The sequence below is a fragment of the Dysidea avara genome, chromosome 14 (genome assembly GCF_963678975.1).
Source record: "Dysidea avara chromosome 14, odDysAvar1.4, whole genome shotgun sequence".
Taxonomy (NCBI): Eukaryota; Metazoa; Porifera; class Demospongiae; order Dictyoceratida; family Dysideidae; genus Dysidea; species Dysidea avara.
Window position 1 is genome coordinate 1,618,438 of NC_089285.1, and position 24,391 is coordinate 1,642,828.

The following is a 24,391-nucleotide window of genomic DNA, read 5'->3' on the forward strand; positions in this document are numbered from 1 at the left end:
GAACAAAATAAGCTCTATGTAAACAATATATATGTGGGTCACTGCTTGGCTTTCCACCACAGAACTTAATACTGGTGACTTCATTTTGATGTAGTTCAACCTTTAGCCAGCGAGAATGTTGGCCGTCGTTCTTCCATCCACCTAATTCATCTGCTTTAATGTCATCAGGGTGGCTTAAGTTGTCTGTATCAACGATAAACACTTTGGATTCTTTCACTCTCAGGGGCTGCTGCTGACTGACGTAACCTTGATGGAGTCTCTTTTCAAGTAAAATTTGAACAAGCTCTTTTGCACTGTACTTTTGTATTCCCGAGGCGAACACAGGGATGCACTCTGTTTCATCCCTGCAATTGACACATAGAGTTTGCAATGTTTTGTGAAGCTTTATATCTACCTTGTAGACTGCTCCACTTTGACTTGATTCATTGTATCTTCATCCTCTGAATCACCAATCACTATTACATCAATTTCAGAATATCCATAAAGCCTGTAGAATATGTGACATAAAAGTATAATATAAGTGCTGTTATTATTAAATGAACAGAAAGGAGAATAACAGCATTGGCACAGCAAAGAAATTTTAAGGCTTCAATTTCTGGCAAACAAAGCTGTGAATAGACACGCCTGCCATGTACCAAATTAGTCTGCACACATACCAAAGGACCCATGCATAGCTTTTGAACAGCGCTCACAACACCGCTGTAACAAGCCGCCCAGACTCAAGCGGTGCAAGTTAGTGCTTCCTCAGGAAGTTACCATGCTCAACGGCCGTGTACTTAGTTAAATTACTGGCAGTCGAATATAGTTACGCTGAGTTACTCATTGCACACCATGGCTTACCTTTGTTTCTTCGGTACTGGTTCCTGCTCTTCTTCGCTGCTGCAGTCATCTACTTCTAACGTTTCATCCATTTCTAACGACCAAGAATAACGTTTTTTCGACGCTGGTTCCTTCTCTTCTTCCCCACTGCTGCAGTCTTCTATTTCAAACTTAGCTTCCATTTCGAACAAGCGAGAATAGCGTTTCTTCGACGATGGTTCCTTCTCTTCTTCTTGGCTGCTGCTGCTGTCACCTACTTCTAACGCAGCGTCCATTACATAGTAACGAGCGAGAATATTAAATACCACGAACAAATCTTGCCTGAAAATGACTCGTTTTGAAATCACGTGATAACATTAATGGACGCGGAATTCCGGAAATCCGCATTTTACCAACCACCCATCTTACTAGCAGGAAGCTGTGATCTTCCAGCCAAATGTTTAGTACTGAACTCAATGCAGTTCAATGGTAACTATGGTTGTAACAAGTGCCTTCAATCTGGTGAAACTTTTTACACAAGTGAACAAGGTCATGGCCACACTCACGTATATTTATTTAATGCAATAGATCCGACTGGACCAAAACGCAATGCAGATTTACATGAAAAAGATGCCAGAGAAGCTTGCCAGAAAGATACAGTTGTTAACGGCATAAAAGGTCCCAGCTGGTTAATGAAACTGCAGCACCATGATATTATTGCTGGCACTTCAATAGATTATATGCATTGTACACTACTTGGAGTGATGAAGGCCTTATTGTCCTTGTGGTTCGGCACTGTAGCAGAGAAAGCTATTATATTGGCAAGTATGTTTCATTAGTTGACAAACGCCTAAAAGAAATTAAGCCTCCATCCATAATCAGCCGGAAACCTCAAGCAATTTCAGAGCACTTCAAATACTACAAGGCCTCAGAGCTCAGGTCCTTTTTACTGTATTACTCCTTGCCAGTTTTATTTGGAATTTTACCTCCTGAATATTGGAATCACTTTTCTTTGTTGTCCATGTCTATCTATATCCTGTTGCAACCTTCAATTTCAGATGTGCACTTACAGTTTTGTCAGAGATCTTTAATGAAATTTTGTCATGATTTTCAAAATTTGTATGGTTGCCGGTACATGTCTGCTAATGTACACTTGTTACTCCATCTGCCAGACACAGTGAAAGAGTTGGGCCCACTGTGGGCATATTCTTGTTTTCATTTTGAGGGACTAAATGGAATACTTAAAGGACTTGTTCGTGGAACCCATCAGATTGATATACAACTCACAACATCATTCTCGTACTTGCAACATTTGCCTGCTCTTGCAGATGATTTTGTACACATGAAATTGTGTCACCGGGCTTTTAAGCGCATTCACTACCAGCATAATCCTGCAGATAACAGAACTACTCAATGTCCAAATATACAGTTTTTAGGAAAGTCATTTAAAAATTCAGTATCTGCAAGTGAACATGTTATTTTAGGTTGCCAAGACCTCTCTTGTGTTGTGAAATACCTACGTATAAAAATTCACGGTATCCCTTTTTACAGTTATGATTGGAAAAGAAATGCAACACAAAAGAATAACTCAGCATTGGCCTACTTTGTGAACAATCAAATTCACTATGGTATTGCAAAAGGTTTTTACCATGACACACTTTGTTCATCAGTGTACTGCGTGCTGACCAAACTGATACCCTGTGATGGTCCATGTGATAACACACCTCATGTTTCAACTTTTATTCCATACAACCAAGCTTCAGAAATTATAGCGATTCCTGTAGAACAAATATTAGGTCCTTGTGTGTATATTTCTTTTGCTAGTGTGAAAGATTATGTGTATGTAGCAATGCTTGTAAATACATTAGAAAAAGATTAGTATTATGACACCTTTGAATTTGTATTGAACTTAATGTCGGTCACGTGAAATCCAGTTATACCTCACTGTGTTGCCTTACGACTTTGCCAGCAAACAAAACTGGGACACAGTGGTTCTTTGTGTGGTGTTGCATTCTGACTTGTCAGTACCCACGCTAAAGTACTGTTTTGCATTGTTGTAGTTTTGCAAGCCCATAGTGTGTCTTTAATTTGCAAGAGTTGAGGAATCAATGACAGGTGGCTTTTTAGGTGCTACCAGTTGACCATTGTTGTTCCTGGCTTAATATTGTAATGTAGCCGCAACAAATAACTATTAAGCTCTTAATAATGCACATGTAGCTATACGTAGCAATTATAGTTGTAAATAATAATATTGCAGAATGTTAACAAGTTGCATGTAAACAATATAGCAACAAACAGTTATTAAAATGATGTTGTCGAATGTTAACAAGTTGCATGCAAACAATATAGAAACCCAGATAATTGTATCTAATCCAAAACAGCCAAGCTGTAAAAAAAGTGTGCGGCCCTCAGAAAGGCTATGTTGAAAAAAGATGTGAAATCCAAGGTGGCGGCCAAGAAATGGCTGTGATGGTAGGTTAATGGTAAAAATTTTAATAATGACAATTTAGGTAAATTTTGTGAAGCGGCACAAAAATTCACCTGAATTGTCGTTATTAAAATTTTTACCATTAACCTACCATCACAGCCATTTCTTGGCCGCCACCTTGGATTTCACATCTTTTTTCAACATAGCCTTTCTGAGGGCCGCACACTTTTTTTACAGCTTGGCTGTTTTGGATTAGATTTCATTTCTTTTTGTATTTGTATACCCCAAAGCCGGCCTATGGCCAGCTTTGGGACTTTTTTAACCTATGTTTTTTTCTTTACTACAGGAAGAAGCAAAGATGAAGTAGATGTGCTTTAAATATTTTATCAGTAAATGTACAAATTATATATACTGTATAATACATATGTGACCGGATTTGCGAAAAGGGGTCTTCCACACACATCCAATTTGCCAACTTTGACAATTGATAACTTCAGATTGGAAAGAGCTATTGCCTTGATATTTGGGCAGTGGTGAGCACCACTATAGCTGAATACATGGTGAAATTTTCAGGTTAATATGTTACTTGAACACTGAGTTATGGTCTCCACCGTTTACGTAATTGGATGTGTGTGGAAGACCCCTTTTCGCAAATCCGGTCATATATATTGATTACAGAAATCTCCATGGTGGTTTCTTTGTAACTGAACACTCTACAAGGTGACTTCTTCTAATTGCTCTCTCTACAGGGTGAATTGTTTGTAGCTGAATGATCTACAAGGTAACTTCTTCTAGCTGATCTCTCTACAGGGTGATGTGTTTGTAGCTGAATTTTGTATAGGTGATTTGTTTGCAGCTGAGCTCTTTACAGAATGGTTTCTTTGTAGCTGAACTCTCTAAAAGGTAACTTCTTCTAACTGATCTTTCTACAGGGCAATTTGTTTCTGGCAGAATTTTCTACAGGGTGATTTCTTTGCAGCTGAACTGTCTACATGGTGGTTTCTTTGTAGCTGAACTCTCTACAAGGTAATTTCTTCTAGCTGATCTCTCTACAGGGAGATTTGTTTGTAGCTGAACTATCTACAAGGTAACTTCTTATAGCTGATCTCTCTACAGGGTGATTTGTTCGTAGTTGAATTCTGTACAGGTGATTTGTTTGCAGCTGAGCTCTTTACAAAATGGTTTCTTTGTAGCTGAACTTTCTCCAAGGTAACTTCTTCTAACTGATCTTTCTACAGGGTGATTTGTTTGTAGCTGAACTATCTACTAGGTAATTTCTTCTAGCTGATCTCTCTACAGGGTGATTTGTTTGCAGCTGAATTCTGTACAAGTGATTTGTTTGCAGCTGAGCTCTTTACAGAATGGTTTCTTTGTAGCTGAACTCTCTACAGGGTGACTTGTTTGTAGCTGAAATCCCTACAAGGTAACTTCTTCTAGCTGATCTCTCTACAGGGTGATTTGTTTGTAGCTGAACTCTCTACAGGTGATTTGTTTGTAGCTGAACTCTCTACAAGGCGATACTTCTAGGTGATCTCTCTACAGGATTCCTTGTTTCTAACTGAACTCTCAACAGGGTGATCTGTTCATAGCTGAACTTTCTACTGGGTGATTTGTTTGCAGCTGAACTCTCTATATGGTGGTTTCTTTGTAGCTGAACTCTCTACAATGTGACTTCTTCTAGCTGAATTCTCTACAAGGTGACTTGTTTCTAGCTGATCTCTCTACAGGGTGACTTGTTTCTAGCTGAACTCTCTACAGGTGATTTGTTTGCAGCTGAACTCTCTACATGGTTTATTTCTTTGTAACTGAACTCCCTGCAAGGTGATTTCCTCTATAGCTGATCTTTCTACAGGGTGATTTGTTTGTAGTTGAATTCTCTACATGATAGATTCTTTGTAGCTGAACTCTCTACAAGGTGATTTCTTCTATAGCTGATCTTTCTACAGGGTGATTTGTTTGTAGCTGAACTATCTACATGATGGTTTCTTTGTAGCTGAACTCTCTACAAGGTAACTTCTTCTAGCTGATCTCTTTACAGGGTGAATTGTTTGTAGCTGAACGATCTACAAGGTAACTTCTTCTTACTTATCTCTCTACAGGGTGATTTGTTTGTAGCTGAACTTTCTACAAGGAAACCTCTTTTAACTGAGCTCTGTACAGGGTGAATTGTTTGTAGCTGAACTATCTACAAGGTAACTTCTTCTAGCTGATCTCTCTACTGAATGATTTGTTTGTAGCTGAACTATCTACAAGGTAACTTCTTCTAGCTGATCTCTCTACAGGGTGATTTGTTTGTAGCTGAATTCTGTACAGGTGATTTGTTTGCAGCTGAGCTCTTTACAGAATGGTTTCTTTGTAGCTGAACTCTCTACAAGGTAACTTCTTCTAGCTGATGTATCTACAGGGTCACTAGTTTGTAGCTGAATTCTCTACATGGTGGTTTCTTTGTAACTGAACTATCTACAAGGTGACATCTTCTAGCTGATCTTTCAACAGGGTGATTTGTTTGTAACTGAACTCTCTACAAGAAAACTTCTTCTAACTGATGTTTGAACAGGGTGAATTGTTTGTAGCTGAACTCTCTACAGGGTGATTTGTTTGTAGCTGATCTCTATACAGGTTACTTATTTCTAACTGATCTCTTGAACTCTGTTCAGGGTGACTGCTCTATTAGGATGACTGCTCTATTAGAGTATCTCGATCTCGCACTTGCTACACCAAGTTGGATTTCGTGTTATAACTCCGTGGCTTTAAGTCTGATTCTTCTACACTATTGAAGAGCCTTTCTAAGATGATAACTCCATCTGTACAGCGATTTTCAAAGCATTACCCCAAGTGGTTTATCTGGTAGGCGTGGCAAGCATAATAATAATAATAAAATAAAAAAATTAAAAATTAGCTAATCTCGATTGCGTAATTGTTACACACTGTTGATGTTTTTGCTGTATCTTCCTGGTTTTTAGCTCGATTTCTTTCAAACCACAAAAGGTTTGAGGTTCAATAGTTAACCTATTCACCCACCGATTTTCAGCTTCTTCCCATACGCGGTTTACCCTGTAGGCGTGACAACATATTGGTGTTATTTTTCGTGCATAATCGCTCAGAACTCTTTGCCTGTTTATGGTATTCCAGCCAAATTTGGTACAGAGATGCGCCTTTATACCCTCCTTCTGTGTGCCAAATTTCAAGGCAATCGGATAACGCGTCCGCGTTTTATAGCAGTTTTTGTAAGTGTGCGAAAAGAGGAAGAAAAATAAGAAGAAAAAAAAAAAACGAAGAAACTAAGCCAATTTTTGAAGTCGCATATCTCAGGAATGCCTGAAGCGATTTCGCTAAAATTTGGAATGTGGAGTACTGAAGTTGGAGGGAATGTACACAGCAAAATTTGTCTTGTTTCATCAAGGCAGCACAGAGCTACGGAGGTGCGAAAATTGCGTTTTCTTTCTTCCTGTCAATATACTCACGGGGTTGCGCGCCGGCTTCTTGGGCCGCACGACACACTACCGTGTGTCTTGATACCATTGTTATTATACTGTATACATGCAATACATGCACAATTAGAGTGCAGCTTTTTGTTACCATAACGCACACATTCTGCCCATAAATTAAGGTTTTGTTTGCATGCATTTGCAAATTGCATGCAAACTGTTATCAAAATTTTCATGTGGGATAATAAACATGTGCAGGCACGTGTAATATTGATAGTTTAATAATTATGTAAAAAATATTGCTATATACTAAGCCTACTGCTGTGTATCTATAAACCTTACTGCTTCAAACTAATTACTATAGCATACAAGTATACAGTGAAACCCTCTTACCCAGGCTCATGTTGCTATCCAGTACGAAAGCATTTGTAGTAACTTGATTCACAACAGAACGTTCATCGCATAATGATATTTGTTGTTATGAAATAACATAACATCAGCCTTTTACACCTTGTCCTGATCATTATCAGCAGACCAAACAGCCATGCGTATTCAGCTGTTGTCTTCGTTAAGTATGAGAAAAAGGTGTTACACTGTATGTATGTCAATTATTAGTGCTGTCTCAGCAAAAACCTGTCTAGTTCACACAAGCATGTGTATTGAGAAAAATGGAATTTAGGTGAAATTACACATGTTACATAGAAATTTTACACAAGTTTTAATCAAGCCATTACTCAGGAAAGGAAGTGTTATTAAATCAATTAAACCTATGTACCATCTTATTTGCCTACTCATGGGGAGTTTGAAAATCTTTTGTTTCATTTCTGTAGCCCCAATAGTTTGTGTGTCACGTGTGTTTGTTTACGATGCAGTAGATGTAAACAAAATTGTTGCCGTTTCTTCAATAAAACCGCCTTTATATGCCTATCTGTTACTTGTTACTTATCTGCAAGTAATTACGGGGATAAAATAAGTGATCAAGGATTGTCAGCATTGCAAAGGAGAGACAAGGAAGTTTCAGACATTATCAGTTTTCTTGAATCTGGTGTCCTGCCAGAAGATGAAAAACTGACTAAGCCTGTGTCTCTTACTCACTCCCAATATATACCAGTTGATGATGTACTACGTACGTGCATTCTGATGGTACCTTAAGAGTAATCCCCCTACAGACGCAGGATGAATTATTCCAGCAAGCTCATGGTGGAGTCTATAGTAAGCATAAGTGTATAGTGAGCTTCAGCGTCATTATTGGTGGCCAATGATGAGAAGTGATGTGTACTGTATCTTAAATCAAATAAGTCACACTAAACTCGATGAGTTAGTGGACTTCCAAAAAAATAAGGCAGCCAGCAGACAACAAAACAGTGAGATCAATGGCTGATAGTTGGCAGCTGCTGCCTAGCCAACTAACCTCAGCATTTGGCCTTACTGCGTTAGAAGCATGCCACTGTGACCATCACTGTATATACTACATAACTTTACATCCACACTTATATAGCTTAACTAATAGCAAGTGATTGTGGGTTCTAGATAATAGTTAAACTTTTAACCACAGGAGTCTATACAAATGTAGAAACTGAAGGTCCTGTGTTGTGGTTGCATGGTCAAGCATTGCAAATAGTTGGGCTGGTGTTAGAACGATTCCCAGAAACAATATGAAAAGATTAAAGATGTCGATTAACCAGAAATGCGGCAACATTTTGTAATCTGTGTGCATGTATAGTTACAATGTATGTTATATTTTTTGTATCAAAATTGCAAGCAGGGAAATAAACTGTAGGAAGTAACCATGAGATTGTAGTTGGTGGAGGCTGAGCTGTTTAACTTTTGCAAGTTGCGAACGGAGCCAGGAAGCTTTAGAAATAAATCAGGCTGGCTAATTGGACACGAAGGATGAAAGACTGGTGGAAGCAACCACAAGACTACAGTTGGCTGAGGCCGAGTTACTTAGTTTGCAAGAGCTGCAGAATGAGCCACGTAACGGAGATCTTGTTCAACTAAAGGACATGGAAGGCAGTTGCAAGACTAGCTCCTTTTTTTAGCGGCATTGCCAGTAACTTGTCCACATATGGTAGCTGGATTCGACTAGAGGTGTACCGATAATCGGATCGGCTAAAATATCGGCCACCGATAAGGTAATTTTACCAATATCGGTATCGGTTCAGAACAGCAGGAGGACCGATATCGCAACCGATATTTATACAGTAGCAATAGTTTGTATGTAAACAGATTATGCATTGGTTTTACCCATGTGGCTCTTCAGTGCCAGTGGCTTATTGTTCACTCTGCAACAATCTGTACGAGAAGCCATACAAATACATGTGATTCTAGTGTTAGTTGCTGGAAAGTTTATCACAGTCTACAAATGAAGCAGGTATAGAGTACCTTTGTAATAAAAAGAAGGGTCACAGAATAACCAAGGAAACTTGCTGTACCAGCTTTCTCACAAGCCATTAGAATGCGGAGTAATGCAGAAATATCCGTGTAAGGCTTCATGGGAGTGTACATAAAAATGTTTGTGGGTATCTAATTGTCTGGATTGCACAATAGAAACTCAAGCTGTATACCACCACAGGCAGAGTACATGCACATGTTGTGGTAAATGTACACTTAAAACTATAATGCAAATATCGGATCAGCTATCGGTTATCAGCTTCTTTTGGTGGCATCAATATCGGATATCGGTACATGCTAAAAACCCATATTGGTACACCTCTAGGTTCGACTACGCTATCCGTTTGGTAAGGAAATAAATGTATACACTACAAATGTTCTGGTTCCATTCTGAAAATGTTTCATTCTGTTCTAGGAAACAAAACGCAGAACTTTTTTGTCTGCTACTGTAGCCTTCAATGTGTTACCATATACCTAGAGCTACCAAATTTACTAGTACTTAATTAGGTATATGTGAATTATTACATATCTATGTGTGGACACATGATGTTTATCAACAAGGACTGGTTAGCAAATGCAAAACCATGACATGTGAGGCATCACCTTACAAATCACACAGTATATGTATAGTGTCCAAGAGTGTGTCCATTAGTAATAATATCTATGAACAATGACAGGAGCTTATGAGCTTCCAAAGGTGGCAAAGGAGCATGACCAGGTGCCATCACAATCCAAATCAATCACCGATTAGTTTCCGTATAAGGAAAGTAGAATCTCATTATTTGAAGCCGTATACAAAACTGCGCGTGACCAGTAACACATGGCAATGGTAAAGTTGGCTGAGTCTTCCTTGAAGTCTTTCTTTTCTTCGATGGTGGTGAACTTGTCTCTACTTGTGTGCCTGGAGCGTCATTTGTGCATGACTTAAAACAAACACAGTGACGTAATTTGGATTGCCATGGAACTCAGTTTCATGCTCATTCAGCAGCTCATTAGCTCCTGACAATGATGGTGGGATGGGTGGACCTTAATAGTACATGGGCAATAGTTGACTGGTCCAGCGACTGTGTATGTCTGTATGACAGTGAAGATAAATTGATCAAGAAGATTACATGTATATCCAGTGATGGTTGGTACTGTTATCAGCCTAATAGGGTTGCATTTGATGATGAGGGTTAACTGTATATTACTACTACAGCGGGAGTGCAGAAGTTTTCTAGTAAAGGTGACTACTTGACTCATATCAGCAGTTATGGATCTAACAATGGTGAAATGAAGTGTCCACATGGTCTCATTGTGCACAATAGAAATAATATGTTGCAAACTTCGGTAACCATCGCATCTCAGTTTTTCTTATCAGTGGTACTATACATTCCAAAAGGCTATAATGGGATAGGACGGTTGGGTGATCCTTATGATGTAGAAGTAACTAGTAATGATGAGTTACCGGTGGCTGACAAAAAGCACAATTGTAGATAACAAGTTTTCACTAGATGGTGTTTACACTGGCAAGTTCACTACAGATGAGGATGCAGAGGCGTCACTGTTGACCTGCAAGGATGTGTCTTAGTGACATATACTTTTTAACCACCAAGTTGTGATATTTGACAAACAGGGAAATCTTATGCACAAGTTTGGATCTTCCACACTTCGGTGGCAGTCTCTTATGTACAGGCCCCCATGTCGCTAACCTGAGATGCTGACAAATTGTGGTACGAAACAAAAAGAGTACTGCGTAGCAATTAATAGACAAAACTGACGGACTTACCAGCTAGAAACTGATATTCCTTCTCCAGGTTTGTGTAAGCTACTCGTACAAGAGTATTTTCTTGGCTCAATCTTTTTATTTCTTTGTTCAGAGTATTAATGACTCTTTGCTCCATCTTGGCTCTATTTAGCTCGGCACAGAATTTTTGTCACGCTGTACTGTGCGTGTTGCACGCCAGCCTTTTATACACACGTACTGAAATTGATAATGCATATCACACATGTTGAGGCACCTGCTAATTCAAACTATGACCTCTTTTATGGCTTTGAGAGGGCCTTACATTATTTATTGTAATTTGAATTTTGTAACCCATGTTTTCCTGCTATCTGTTCCAGAACATTCTGGTAATTCAGTTTTGTATAAATAGCTAGGGGTAGCTAAAAATTGCATGTGTAATTGTTACACTATGTACTTCAATTGGAAACTTGCTTGAGGCTACATGCTGGTCTTGTGATGTAGTTTCAACACTCCGCATAGGCCCACTAAACAACTTTACAAACTTTGTCCCAAAATGAGAAAACATTGATATTAACCATTGACGATAGTCATCTGGGCAATGAATCTATATACAATGAAAATACATTTTACCATAATAATCACATAGAGCAATCTCTCACCTGGTGTATTGATGTGGAACAAAAAAAAGTTGACTCAATGCTCAGTCAGTTCCAAAGGAATACGCCTAACTGGAATAAGAGATTCATTTTCACCATTCCTCACTGTGCCCAGAGCTTTAGCAAGATGGTAAAGAACATTTGATCTACCACATGAGTGTAGATGCTTCATTACTAATATTGACAGCTCTAAGAAGTCAATAGGTGGGCTTATATCAGACTGCTCAACACAGTATAACCTGAACAATTCAGAAATCAAAGTGAGCTGTTGGTCTTGAGCCCCTATTATCTCTGGTCTTGATATGCACACGTGAGCATAGTGCTAGAGAAGACTGAAACAGGAGGGGAGAGAAGATCGAAGAAGAACTAGAAGTGATGTTGCATGTTACTCCAAAGGCAAAGAGGCCCAACAAGACGAGAAAAAAGGACTGCTTTTGTCGACATTCCCTCACGTTTTCCTCATCCTCTACCAGCCCAACACACTCTATCTCAGCAGTCTCCACATTTAGTACCCACCTACCCCATTTGTCTGTATCTGAAACGGTTAGTTTCTTAGGTTATGATGAAATGCATTATGGTGTTTTGAACAATCAAGAACTTGGGAAGAGGAAAAACTGAAGGCATTAGTGAACTATGTAATGTTCAGAGGCCAAAGTAACTCATGGCCTGCGACAAAGAGTACAGAATTTGGAGCTCTGCAGCCACATTTATTGCGAGTACAACACAGAGCACTGTTCCATGAACAGGTATATTGGACAGATAATAACACACGTACTACTACTTTATAGGGAATGTTTGTCGTAACAAAGTTTTAAATACATTAAGGAAAAGGTTTAAGTCCCCCAAAGAAACTGAAGAATACTATTTTCCACAGAAGGTTGCTGCTCCTGAGCTTTTGGTACCTGTTGCTGATTCTGATGTGGCTGTTGGTGAAATATGTGCTGCTCCAGGATTGCTGTCATCAGTGTCAAATCAGCCAGATGTCTTATGATTTAAACATTCAAAACAAAAGCAACTAAAGGGTATATATGTAGTTTCATTGTTATTGTTCTACAGGAATCATACTGCTGAGCCCTCGCTGAGCCACACTGTTGGCCTGGACAGTGCTGCACACTCACGACTCTGAGATGTTGTAGTTGTTCTGTCAGCACAACTATCATTTTTGCTTGGTGAAGTTCAATGTCATTCTTAAGTCCTAAAAAGAAGTACTGCATGGCAATTAATAGACAAAACTGATGCACTTACCAGCTATAATCTGATAGTCCGTGTGAAGATTTCTTGCAAATCATAATTTTCTATCCTCAATCTTCTTATTTCTTGCTGCAAATCATTACTTACTACTCCTTGGTTCATCTTGGCTCCATTCAGCTCGGCAATTTTATGTCACACCGTACTGTGCGTGTTGCAGTCGAGCCTTTTATACACACGCGTCGAAATTTATAACGCATGCATAACTATCACACATGTTGTGGCGCCCACTAATGAAAACTGTGACTTCTTTTGTGGTGTTACATTGTTTATTGTTGCAAGTCTGTGTGTATGCAGATATGTGTGATACAACTATTGACCAATCATTGTAAAGCCTTGACTACACATGTTATATAGTCAATACACTGTGTCACTGTTTTCTATGCTTACACCTCAGTTCAATCCGCAACACAGCTGAAGATGCTGCAACAAATCAAAACAGGATTTGAGTTCAAAAGATTTAGGGTCAGTCTGAAGAGAGGTTTATGGTCTGTTTTGGCTTATTTTTTTCTCATACATCCTCTTGTTACACATGGCTATCTAATTAGTAACGAAGCCTGTTGCTAATATTTAGCACTTCACACCTACAGCCTTAAATCCCTCCCATAACACATGCTGTGTTTTCAGAGGAAAATTAAATCCCTGAACACTGGCTTGAAATGTTTGCCACAACTCCAGAGATAGCATTGTCTCATGTGTCACTAACATAGTCCTGGGTATCAACTCTTGTAAAGGTCACTGAATTGTGTGACCTTGAGAGTTGATGTCTGGTTAGCTGTGCTATTGGAAAACATTACATGTGCATTAGAAAATTTGTATTATACTAGGTTTTTGGCATAATGAAATCACCTATAAGGGTGATATAACGAGAGAGAAAAAAGTTATTACAGTACAGAAAATTTACAACTGGTAAATGAATGATATACTGATTCAGTTGATAGACATGTAACACCATTGTGTCCTTGAATTTCTGATGTACCTTGCATAGTACACCTTCTCCTTGCCTCATGAGACCAGTCTTCTAGACTTAACTTGCTGTGGCATGCACCCATAGAGCTGATTTCTGTCTGTATCTTTAGCACACCTTCCTTTCCTATTGTGGCAACTCCAAACAAAATGAAACATTATGTACAATTATCAAACTACTTCCACACTCATTCACTTTCAGGATTTCTCAAAATACTAGAAATACGAAATATTAAATTCGTGTGTGTGTGTCACGCGTACATTCTGTTGTCTAAACAGAAGTTGTTGATCTTTTTTTTTTTCCTATTGAAAATATTAGTTTTAAGTTTGTTAATGTTAAGTGTTGTTAGGCAAGAAGTACATGCATAGCCTGATGGACTGTTGCTAGCAATGTCCCTCAATGAGCATGGTATGTAACATGGTATGTTAAGTTTGTTCAGTATTGTAGGAAACTATTGCAAATGATTCAGGAAGCTGATTCAATAATCTAGAGTAATCACCAACAATTGTCATATTAGTTGGTACTTACAAGTTGTCCCAGCACTGATGTGCCCTGGTACAGTGTTAACAGATCAGCTCTTCTGTAGCCAGATAATAACACTTGCTGCAAGCCTAGAAATTTAATTGTAAAGGGGTTTCCAGAACCCAAGGAAACCTCCCTAAATATGTCCCTGCTTATGTTCAATATTGACCCTGAAGATATTAGTATTATGTGTACGCCAAGGCAATTATTGACGTCACCTCAGGATTTTAAATCCTTGTTTATATACAGTATGGGTCAAAAAAAAGTTTACATTTCGTTTTTTTTAAACCATCATAGATTTGTACTAATATGATAGTTGTAACGATTGCACAATAAAACGATTGCATGGTAATAAAACGATTGCATGGTAACAAAACGATAGCATGGCAATAAAAACGATTACGCAGAAGCGTTTAAACGATTGCGTAATCGTTTTAACGAAAAATGGGCGGGTACTGTATTCACTATTGTACGAGCACAGCTGTACAGTAATTCATCCTTAACGTACGAGTGCAGCGAGTGCTGAAACTGACATGCCGTTATGGAACCTATGAGTCTCCGACGAGCGTTAGCGCTCATTAATGCAGAAGCCGGTAAGTCATTGGTGGTTTGTGGTGCGGTATCACCTGTAGCCTCTAATGTAATTTGTTGAATAAACCCGAAGCCACCCAAGAGTCCGACCACAAACCACCATGCCTTTTACCACTAGCCCATTAATTGCTGTTATTTTTCACAGAATGCTACTGCCATTACGTGGTACTTTGGCCAGAGGGAAGTGTGTCCTCTGTGAATGCTGACAGTGTACAACCCCGCCAACGTAGTATTGGTGAAGAATGTATTGTAACTGTTGGCAAAAAGAAGATAGAACACAAAGCCACTATTGTAGCACGAGGTGAACTAAAACTATACAAAGTATATGTAATTACATGTAGTAAATAAAATTTCTAGGCACAAAATTTGAAATGGAAAAAATAAGATAGGTTTGTTGCTGGCGAATGGTTACCACCACAGGGAGCAATCCCCAAGAAAGCACCACCAACCAACACGCCAAAAAAAAGGAAAAGAAAACGAAAAAGTAAAGAAACACTACAAAAAGAAATACTACAAAAAGAAACACTACAAAAAGAAACATAAAAAAGAAAGAAAGCTAGTGGTAAGTAACATTAAAGTTTTCCAATACATTGTGTTGAGCTCAATTTAAACTACAGGTACAATTTTGTTTGTCACACCAACATTCTCCAGTTCTCCTGCCAGTTCTATAGTGACAACAACATCCATCAGTTGTACTCAGGTAGCACCGACATCCATTCAACCTACATTGGTGACGACTCTCCCTGACAAGATGACAACTCCCAGGCTCCCTATGTCAGCCACTCCAACTGCAGAGCTGACGACTCTCCCTGCAACAGTGACAACAACTGACATTCTTCCTGTGGCACCAACAGCTTCTACAATTTTACCTGCGGTGGTGGCAGCTCTCCCTGAGGTGATGAGAACAACTCCCAGACTCCCTATGCCAGTGGCAACTACCACTCAAGCTGCAGAGATGATGACTCTCCCTACAGCAATGACAGCTTTTGCCACTCTCCCTGTATCAGCAACAACTGCCACTCCTCCTATAGTGGTGACAACTCCTGCCAATCTCCCTGTGGCAGCAACAGCTGCCATTCTCCCTGCAACAGCAACAACATCGAATCACTCAATACTACCTGAGACATCCTCACCGGGATCAGTGCCCAACCACTTTAACACCTTCCCTTTTGTACCTCCAACAACCAGTCCAAAATTGGACCCATTTAGCTCATTGGTCTTAGAGCTCGACATCACATCTCCACAGGCTGACAGGGTCATCGATGAATTACGATATATGGACGATGACTTCAGTTGGGACCCACATGAACAACTGAAATACTACTCTTCAGGTATCTACCTATAAAAAATATATATATGAATGTAATTGCGATTATTAATTACAGAGTCTGAGAATGGTAGTGTGATGTGTGACAACAGCAATAAGAACAACCGTAACCACAATAATTATGGCAGTGACATCACCAATAACACTGGCACCTTGCAATTCTTGGAAGAGTCAATCAAACAAATGCTGGGGGCCCATACAAAACAATTGTTGGAATCCCAAAGATCCTTCATTACCAGGCTTGAAGCTCTTGAACACAAGGCCAATGGTACAATGATTTTATTTTTCACACAGAACAACAAGTTGAAATAAGAAACAGCCATCCAGCCAGGTGCCATGCCACCACCTCCAGCAGTCCACCATCCACCCCTCACTGGATATCAGTAACACCATCAGTAACATCATCAGCACACAGAGCATCACAAACACCAGGAGCATCACAAACACCAGTATCATCACAAACACCAGTATCAGCAACATCAGCATATCACTGTAATCCAATACAACAATCTAAGAAGTCACTCAAATATGGAATGTTGTCATTGAGTGACATCGACAGAACAAAACTTGTGGATCCAGACATCGTGATAGCAAAGTACAAGCATTACCATGAGACAGATAAGATCTCAGATCTTGCCCAAAAGCTAGCCCAAAAGTCTTATTTTGGAGACAATGTATTAGTCAGATGTACTGTATTTGGAACCAGTCGTTACCCTGCTCTGCCAATCTCGGTATTAAATGATATCAAGAGAAAGATATTTCAACTTCTTCCAGAATACTGAGTGGACCCAGTAAAATATGAGACAACTTGGAGTAAATGTTCCAATTCCATTGGCCAACGGTGCAGGCGCCTGCGTCAATGAGTGTTGCACAATAACTTATCTTATTATCCCAATAAGTCTGCATATCCTGTATTTATTAAATTTTAAACATATGTTGAATACATTAAATGAATTAATCCATTATTCTGAATATACAGAAAAAACCAGTACTTATAACTACACAAAAATACCAGTTTTCCCATATCTAGCCACACTTAAAACTGTACTATAAAAACCAGATCCAGTTACATATTTAAGGTGGCAGCTACCTGATAAATCACACGTAATTGGATCTGGGCATTTAATTTACAGAAATGAGAAGTGGGCAATGACTATCCCACAGTCCTTCTGAAAACATTTGAACTCACCATACTCAAATTTCCCCATACATTTTGGAGGAATGCAATAAAAGGCATAATAACCCGCGACACGTGATACCTCAGATTCTGAACCAGATTTGCAAAAAGCAATGAATAGCGATTAAGATGAACTATAGGAGAAGGAAATCAGGAAACTTAAGCTCGTCATTTTAAGGTTGAAAATCTTTCTATGGTGAATTGAATGGTAGATATTTGGAAAGGAACGCTCTGAGATATTTTGATGTCTTAATAGTCATTAACCTTCACTACATTGGTGTTACAATGAAACGAAAGCATTGTGAATTAGTTCTGCAGGTTAGTTTGTGAAAATTAGTCTCCAGTGATTAAGCAAAATAATGTCCGTGCTATGTAGCAAACTTTTTCATATGCAGGCACCTGCTAATTGATGAAGATGTACAAGCGTTGTAGTGATTAGTAGAAAGTGCAGGATTAATGGCTTACCACAGGTACTTCCTAGTTGTTATAGACTACATAATCGCTGCAGAAAGTTAGTTCCGCTACCATTCTTTTTGTCACTAATATATTCATAGGAAGCCACAACCTGTTCGTGGTAACCTCGTTATCGGGTAGCTACCACCTTAAGTAGATGAGGGTAACTTCAAAATGTACACGGAGTTATTCTTACTGACCGTACACTGCTTAATAGTAAACTTACAAACTGCTTTGAAAGCATATCCTGCATATTCCTGTTCCTTCTCCTCTTAATAAAACAGTAGTGCTGTTTTCCATCGCGGCAATTACTCATATTTTTGCCTTTACCATCTAGGATAAGTAGCCACGCGGTAATGAAAATTTTTCTTGCTTGTAAATTGGCAACTATCACGTGAGCTATTCTAGAATGTTCTTTACACGTGATTGCAAAATTTGCTGACAGGTACACACGTGATATAATTACTCTGGATGTCCTCGTGCTCTAGTTCGTATCAGTCTAGTGGTGTGAAGGAGTGCTGCACTACATTGTTTCAGCTAAATCTTTTGTGAGGTTAGTGATTTCATTAATAATCAAATAATATGTACAATACAACATTGTGCTAATAACCCGTAGCAGCTCCATTTAATTCAATAACTTTAGGTAATACTTTTCTAAGATGATTATTGTACTTATTACATTTGTCAATAGTAACAGTTTCCCAAAATTGCTTTATTCCTTCTATCAACTCTTCCTTCGTTGTAGGCTTGACAACACATCGGTTGTACTCCTTTAGTTCGTGCCAAAGGTTTTCGATTGGGGAGATTCAGCTGTAGTCCTCCACCAAGTCACTTTATTCTGCATATCAAAACATATGTATGGGATTTGTAAACTCAAGCATTTTCAGGTGGTCAACATTAAAAGTTTTCAAACAATGGGTTAAACCTTTAAAAATTAAGAATTATGCATTAAATAAATCTAATATCTGTTTAATATCCTTTTTGAAACCTTAACTTGGTAAAACAGGCTGATCATAAAATCTCATCATTCCTTGTCATTTTTTGTCCAATACAAAATACATGTATTTTACACTACATGCTAAAACACTAATTTACAACCTTTAACTCACAAAATTTCTACAGCACACCATACAATAAAAGAAAGCCCTTCAATTTCTCTATCCAATTCCGACCGTACAAATGGGAAAATGTCGCCATAGCGACAGTTATTTACTGCTGATGATGACATAATACGCGCTCCATACATTAACCTATTGGAAAATTTAATTATCTCGCCGGGAAAATCCCAATTTACAAGTTGTTATCCTCAACCAAATTCGCTAAATTTGGTATCATTCTACGCAGCGAAGGATGCTTAATAAGACTCCGACCGTACAAATTGTTAAACAGGTTAGTTTATAGAAATATGTTTAAAAACACGTGTTTTTACGGGCATTCTGAACACGTAAATTTCGCGGTACAAGGCTCCTTTCTAGCTTCCCCTTCGTTACTACACAAAGAACTTACACATGAATCGAATCGCCTTTCATCAAGGAATCTGATAAACCAAATTTCGTGTCTGTCAACCAAAGTACGCGGAAGTTATGGCGCCTTGTTTAGAGGACGGTGTTATTTTATACGAAACGGGCGTAACCCATTCGGAAATCCGGAATATCTTACACAAGTTTTGATATGGAGAAAGGAAGTCCTTCGCTTCGTTGGAGGTATGCTTCGGGTCATTGTCAGCCATAAAACGGTGACTATCTGGATAAACAGTTTTGAGAAAAGGCAGTAGCGTCTTCTCCAATACTTCTGTGTACAAAGTGGTATCCATGATACCTTCGAAGATGCAGATTCCTGTTCGTCCTCGTTTGCTAATCCCTGCCCAGACATGTACTTTAACTGGATGTTTGGCCCTGTATAAAAATAACATTAATTTACAGTAACACATTTTTTTAAATAATGTATTTATGCATGTATATATATTCGATGAGTTGAGTGAAGGACAAGATTATACCTGGGTTTCAGTCTAGGCGGTTCTCCTTGCTTTCTGCAACAGAATCGTTTGTGGCTTTCCAGTTGCACAGAGCATTCGTCCGTCCAGACTACATCATCGAAGCTGTTGTGAAGGTATTGGCGAGCGCACTCTAGCCGCTTCACTTTGTTGGCGTGTCTGATCAATTGCCAGTATGCACTTCCTCGAAATGTCCAGCCTAGCTGGGTGCGGCAGCGAAGAACAGTTCTTTTACTGATGTTAAATCCTTGCGATAGCAGCAGGGAATGCAATTGATATGCAGTCATTTCGTCATCCTCCCTCATCTTTGCCTCTACAATCGCTTGCATTTGTTGCGTGATTGATGATGGTCTCCCTGAACCAGGCTTTCTCGATAGTGAGCCGGTCTCAATAAATCTAGCAATGAACTTTAGCCACACCTTCTCGCGATACTTTTAAGTTTTCTTCAAGAAGCAACTTGACGATCGTTGGAGGTCTACATCCAAGTCGATAAAAATGAATGATACGTCGTTTCTTGTACAGGTTATAAACCATTTTGTCTGATAACCAATTGTGATGTCTTGCAATCATTCGGCTTGCGTTATTTATAGCTAATAAAATCTATAAACGTTTAAATGTGCTTAATCGTCTCAACGTAACATTACAACGATTGCAATGGTTTAAACGAACTGCTCCTATACCGTTTATTACACAAGCACCCCATCGTTTTTATTAATTATTTCGTTTTACATTATCGTTTTGTCAAAACGAAACGTATGTAAAACCATAGCATTATAATCGTTTATACAAAACGAAATGTAAACTTTTTTTGACCCATACTGTAATACTAGTGAAGTGGTCTTTTCAAGTGAACTGGGTTGACGGCCATCCATGGTTACATTATTATTTTTTGTTTACTTTACGGCATAATTATAAAGAAAATTACAATAATTAGATAACGATGTGTAACTTTGTTTTGTTGTACAATAAGAATAATATGTGCACGCTGACACTTGTACTTCTCATGCTTATACACCACGCTAAGTGCAACAATAAAATTGAAACAAATTGGATGCTAGCATTGATAATAGTTTTAATGGCAGTCATAGTCAGTAAACTTCACCCACATCTAATATGTAATTGGCTTGGTAATTGCCGTGTTATATACACATGAGGAACTTGTTTATTCAGAGATATTAAAGGTGCCTTTGTATTGGAAACACTACAACATTTACCATCAATTACAATCTGTGTTATACTTAAACTGTAGTTTGCATACTTACATGCATGGTGTGCTAAAATTTACAAAGAAATAAACTTTTCAAATGGCATCAAGGTTTGAAGTATATAGTAACAGTTTGAACAATGACATAATCTACTAAGCAGCTCAGAATATACTACTTTCAATATGTATTTATATAAGTTTGTTCACAACCATGACTATGGTCCTAGTGTTCACCATCAGAGTCATTCACACACAGAGTGATTTTGAGGGTGACAACTAGCCAACCACAGTCAATAGACTAACACTGTCACATGTGTCACTAACATAGTCCTGGGTATCAACTCTTGTAAAGGTCACTGAATTGTGTGACCTTGAGAGTTGATGTCTGGCTAGCTATGTTACTGGTGTGTTATCAAACAGTACAATAATGTCCTGTAATGCCAGTCTCATCACTTAAGATATTCCCATTGGTCACTTTGTATACTATGAACAAAGTGATTGTGATTACAAATCAATCATGATATACTTCACAAGGTCTTATATACTCTCACAAATTTTCAACAGAATAAATTGTTAAAGTATTCTGATTGAGCAGTCCTTCATTGTTGCTTTTCTGCTGAATTCATCCCCTCCACATCTAAAACAAAAGCATAGCACCAACTTTCAAAGTAACAATGTTACACATGGGAAGGTTAATGCTATATAACTATAGAGAGTTCTTCATTTATCTGTTCTTCAACAGTCACATGATCAAGTAGTGATTCACCTGTAGTATACAAACACAGAGAACTTAGAGAAGGAGTAGCATTAAGTGAATGTATCCTTGCTGATTTACAGAATTCAGTTGGTGAAACCGATCCTTTTTTAGACATTGCATTCAATGTAGTAGTAAGCAGTGGCTGAGCATTTAATATCTTGGCAAACAATTTATGCTTGGTTTTGCTATAGAGATCTTTACACTTCTAGATAGCACTCATGTAGCTCTCGTTGATGGTTTGTATGCATAGTCTGCATAAATTCTTGAGATGCATGTTAATCTTTAGGTTTCATACTAATGTATTTGCATGAGATCATAATCCTTATTGCTAGTTGTATATAGATGTGTTACAATAGGAAATATAACTCTACTATCACTGTATTTCTTCCTACTGTCTTCTCAACTGTCTTCTCATAAAAGTGGTGCCAAAATCCCTCAAAATCTGTGGGTGTGGGTGTCATCTGTGTAGTATGTGTACTTTGTAAAGTTACCAGTAAACGCTGCAGACACGGCTTTGTCTCTGTGTCTTTTAATTTCTCCACTGTCTTCTGAAAGACTTGTACTTTTGTTGGCACTTTAGGTCATGAGCTCTAGCATGTTGCAAAGACTTAGCTTCTGCCACCTCTGACATCCTTCAATTTGACCTTGTATGTGAATCCCAAAGATTGCTCTAATTTCTGCTTTAACAGTAGGTGGCTTGTCTCATCACTATCAAGTTTGATAGTCATAGATTTTGCAATCTATACATCAATTATTGTTTGATTTTGTGACGTATCATGCTACACCACGTGTGTTAGTAACATGAACCATCTGCTTTAACACTATATACATCCACCTCTCATTAGTTAATAATCGTTCTTCCTATGTAATTGTAACTCTTCAACCCTGGAACAGAGTGATATAAAAATTTGGATAAATCGGTAATTGTATAGCCACAACTTAGTTTCTGCCATCAATGTTAAAAATTAGTATAAATTACATACCTGCACATGCATATCCACAACATTTAGAACAAACTGTTAGCATTTGATTAAATCACAATGCTAACAATAATTGGTTACTTAACTGCAGAGATATTAAATTACTTGGATAGGACAAATTGAGCAAGTCTTGCTTCTTTCTTTTACCAAAATGTTAACAGGAATATGCAAACAGTCAACGTGAAACCATCTGCAGCATTTACTGCACTGTTTCATTTTGTTCTTCTGCTTGTATGTTTGTCTACAGATACAGTGTATATTTTCGATGACAGTTGTTTTAACTACTTCCTTATTGTTTGGAAAATAAGATTCACTACCCAATGGAAATCAGGTCATTTTTCCTGCTTCAAAGCAATGCAACAAATGTTGCCACGTCAAATGCTGATTCCATTAAATTGTCGATGGCTTTTGTTCATTGCATAGTGCAGTTGCCACTGCCAAAGAAAACATCCCACAAGAATCGTCTCCCTTTTGTTCTTGCATTTTCATGCTCTTAACCCATTAACAGCTGAATTCCTGGAGGGAATTAAAAAAAAATGCATGACTCAAGACAAGCCTCTTTTCTAAGCAAACAAACAGTTAGACCCTTTTGGTGGTGAATTTGGTGAATTTTGGAGGTGTCTAAGTTACTTAGACCCTTTTCATGTTTACTTAGACCCTTTCATGTTTACTTAGACCCTTTTCATGTGTAGTGTTGGCAACACATCGCCACCTGAAAATTAATTTTAAACCCGTTACGGGTGGAGTAATGGCTTGTTTCTACTAATGAACGCTACATTTCTCTGTTATAAGCAGCTGTCAACAATGTTAAGGTACAACAACTACATAAAGGGTCTAAATAACTTAGACTTCAGACCACAGGGGTCTAAGTAATTTAGTAACCCTCAGGCCCTGTAGTAGCGCCTTCGCTTCGCTCAGGCGCCACGACACAGGGACACAGGGCCATCGGGTTACTAAATTACTTAGACCCCTGTGGTCTGAAGTCTAACTATTACTTAAACCCCTTGGAAACTATATATCACTATGTTCCCCATGAACCAAGGAATACAACTATATGCAATTTGTTGCCATGGCAGCAACCACATATACATTACAATATTTTATAACTTCGTATTTTTATATGCAAACAGTAAAACCATACTTGACACAGTTATTCTAACTTTAGACAGCTAACAACAAACCTTACTTCATCACAACTGCGTTGTATACACCAATGGATGAAACACTTCATTTCCCTGAGAGCGGAAGGCGATGTTTCAGGTAAACGTATTCAGCCATAGATTTTTGATACGATTGCCGTACGTGCATGCGTAAATACTCATGCAATAACAATGGCATCGCCACGTTTCACAAATTCAGTGATGATAGAGGTCATAGCAGCAAAGGAACGATCAATGACAGAGCGATTTCTTAGGGGTAAGTATGAAACAAACGAGTCTATCGAAGCAGATCAATGGTATCGTGATGTTTACGTGAGTGAATGGACATATTTGTATTGGTTATTGTTTACTGGCTTATATAGATTAGTATACAAGTAATTAGCATTTGTTACAAAACATTATATGCAAAACAATAAAATGCTGCGTACTAGTTACTACAGTTGGGCTAGCTAGTGTTCCAGTATTCTACCTTTGTGTGATAAAGTTTGAAACATTCCCTATCGTCACTTACACATAAATGCACATTACAGTAAGAACATTTAAAACGAGTTTCATGCCTCAGTTCACTTCTAGAAAGATGTT

At 38.4% G+C, this 24,391-nt stretch overlaps 1 protein-coding gene across 1 annotated transcript; it reads right to left on the minus strand.

Moving 5' to 3' along the window:
- Nucleotides 1-14,997: 14,997 nt before the first annotated feature.
- LOC136244859 (uncharacterized) lies at nucleotides 14,998-18,105 on the minus strand. The gene is made up of 7 exons (XM_066036399.1): nucleotides 17,942-18,105; nucleotides 16,238-16,994; nucleotides 15,892-16,097; nucleotides 15,731-15,840; nucleotides 15,628-15,678; nucleotides 15,485-15,567; nucleotides 14,998-15,423 (listed from the first exon to the last, which is right to left on the minus strand). Exons 3-6 carry the CDS (start codon nucleotides 16,016-16,018, stop codon nucleotides 15,529-15,531), a joined length of 327 nt encoding a protein of 108 aa, XP_065892471.1. The 5' UTR covers nucleotides 16,019-16,097; nucleotides 16,238-16,994; nucleotides 17,942-18,105; the 3' UTR covers nucleotides 14,998-15,423; nucleotides 15,485-15,528.
- Nucleotides 18,106-24,391: the final 6,286 nt, after the last annotated feature.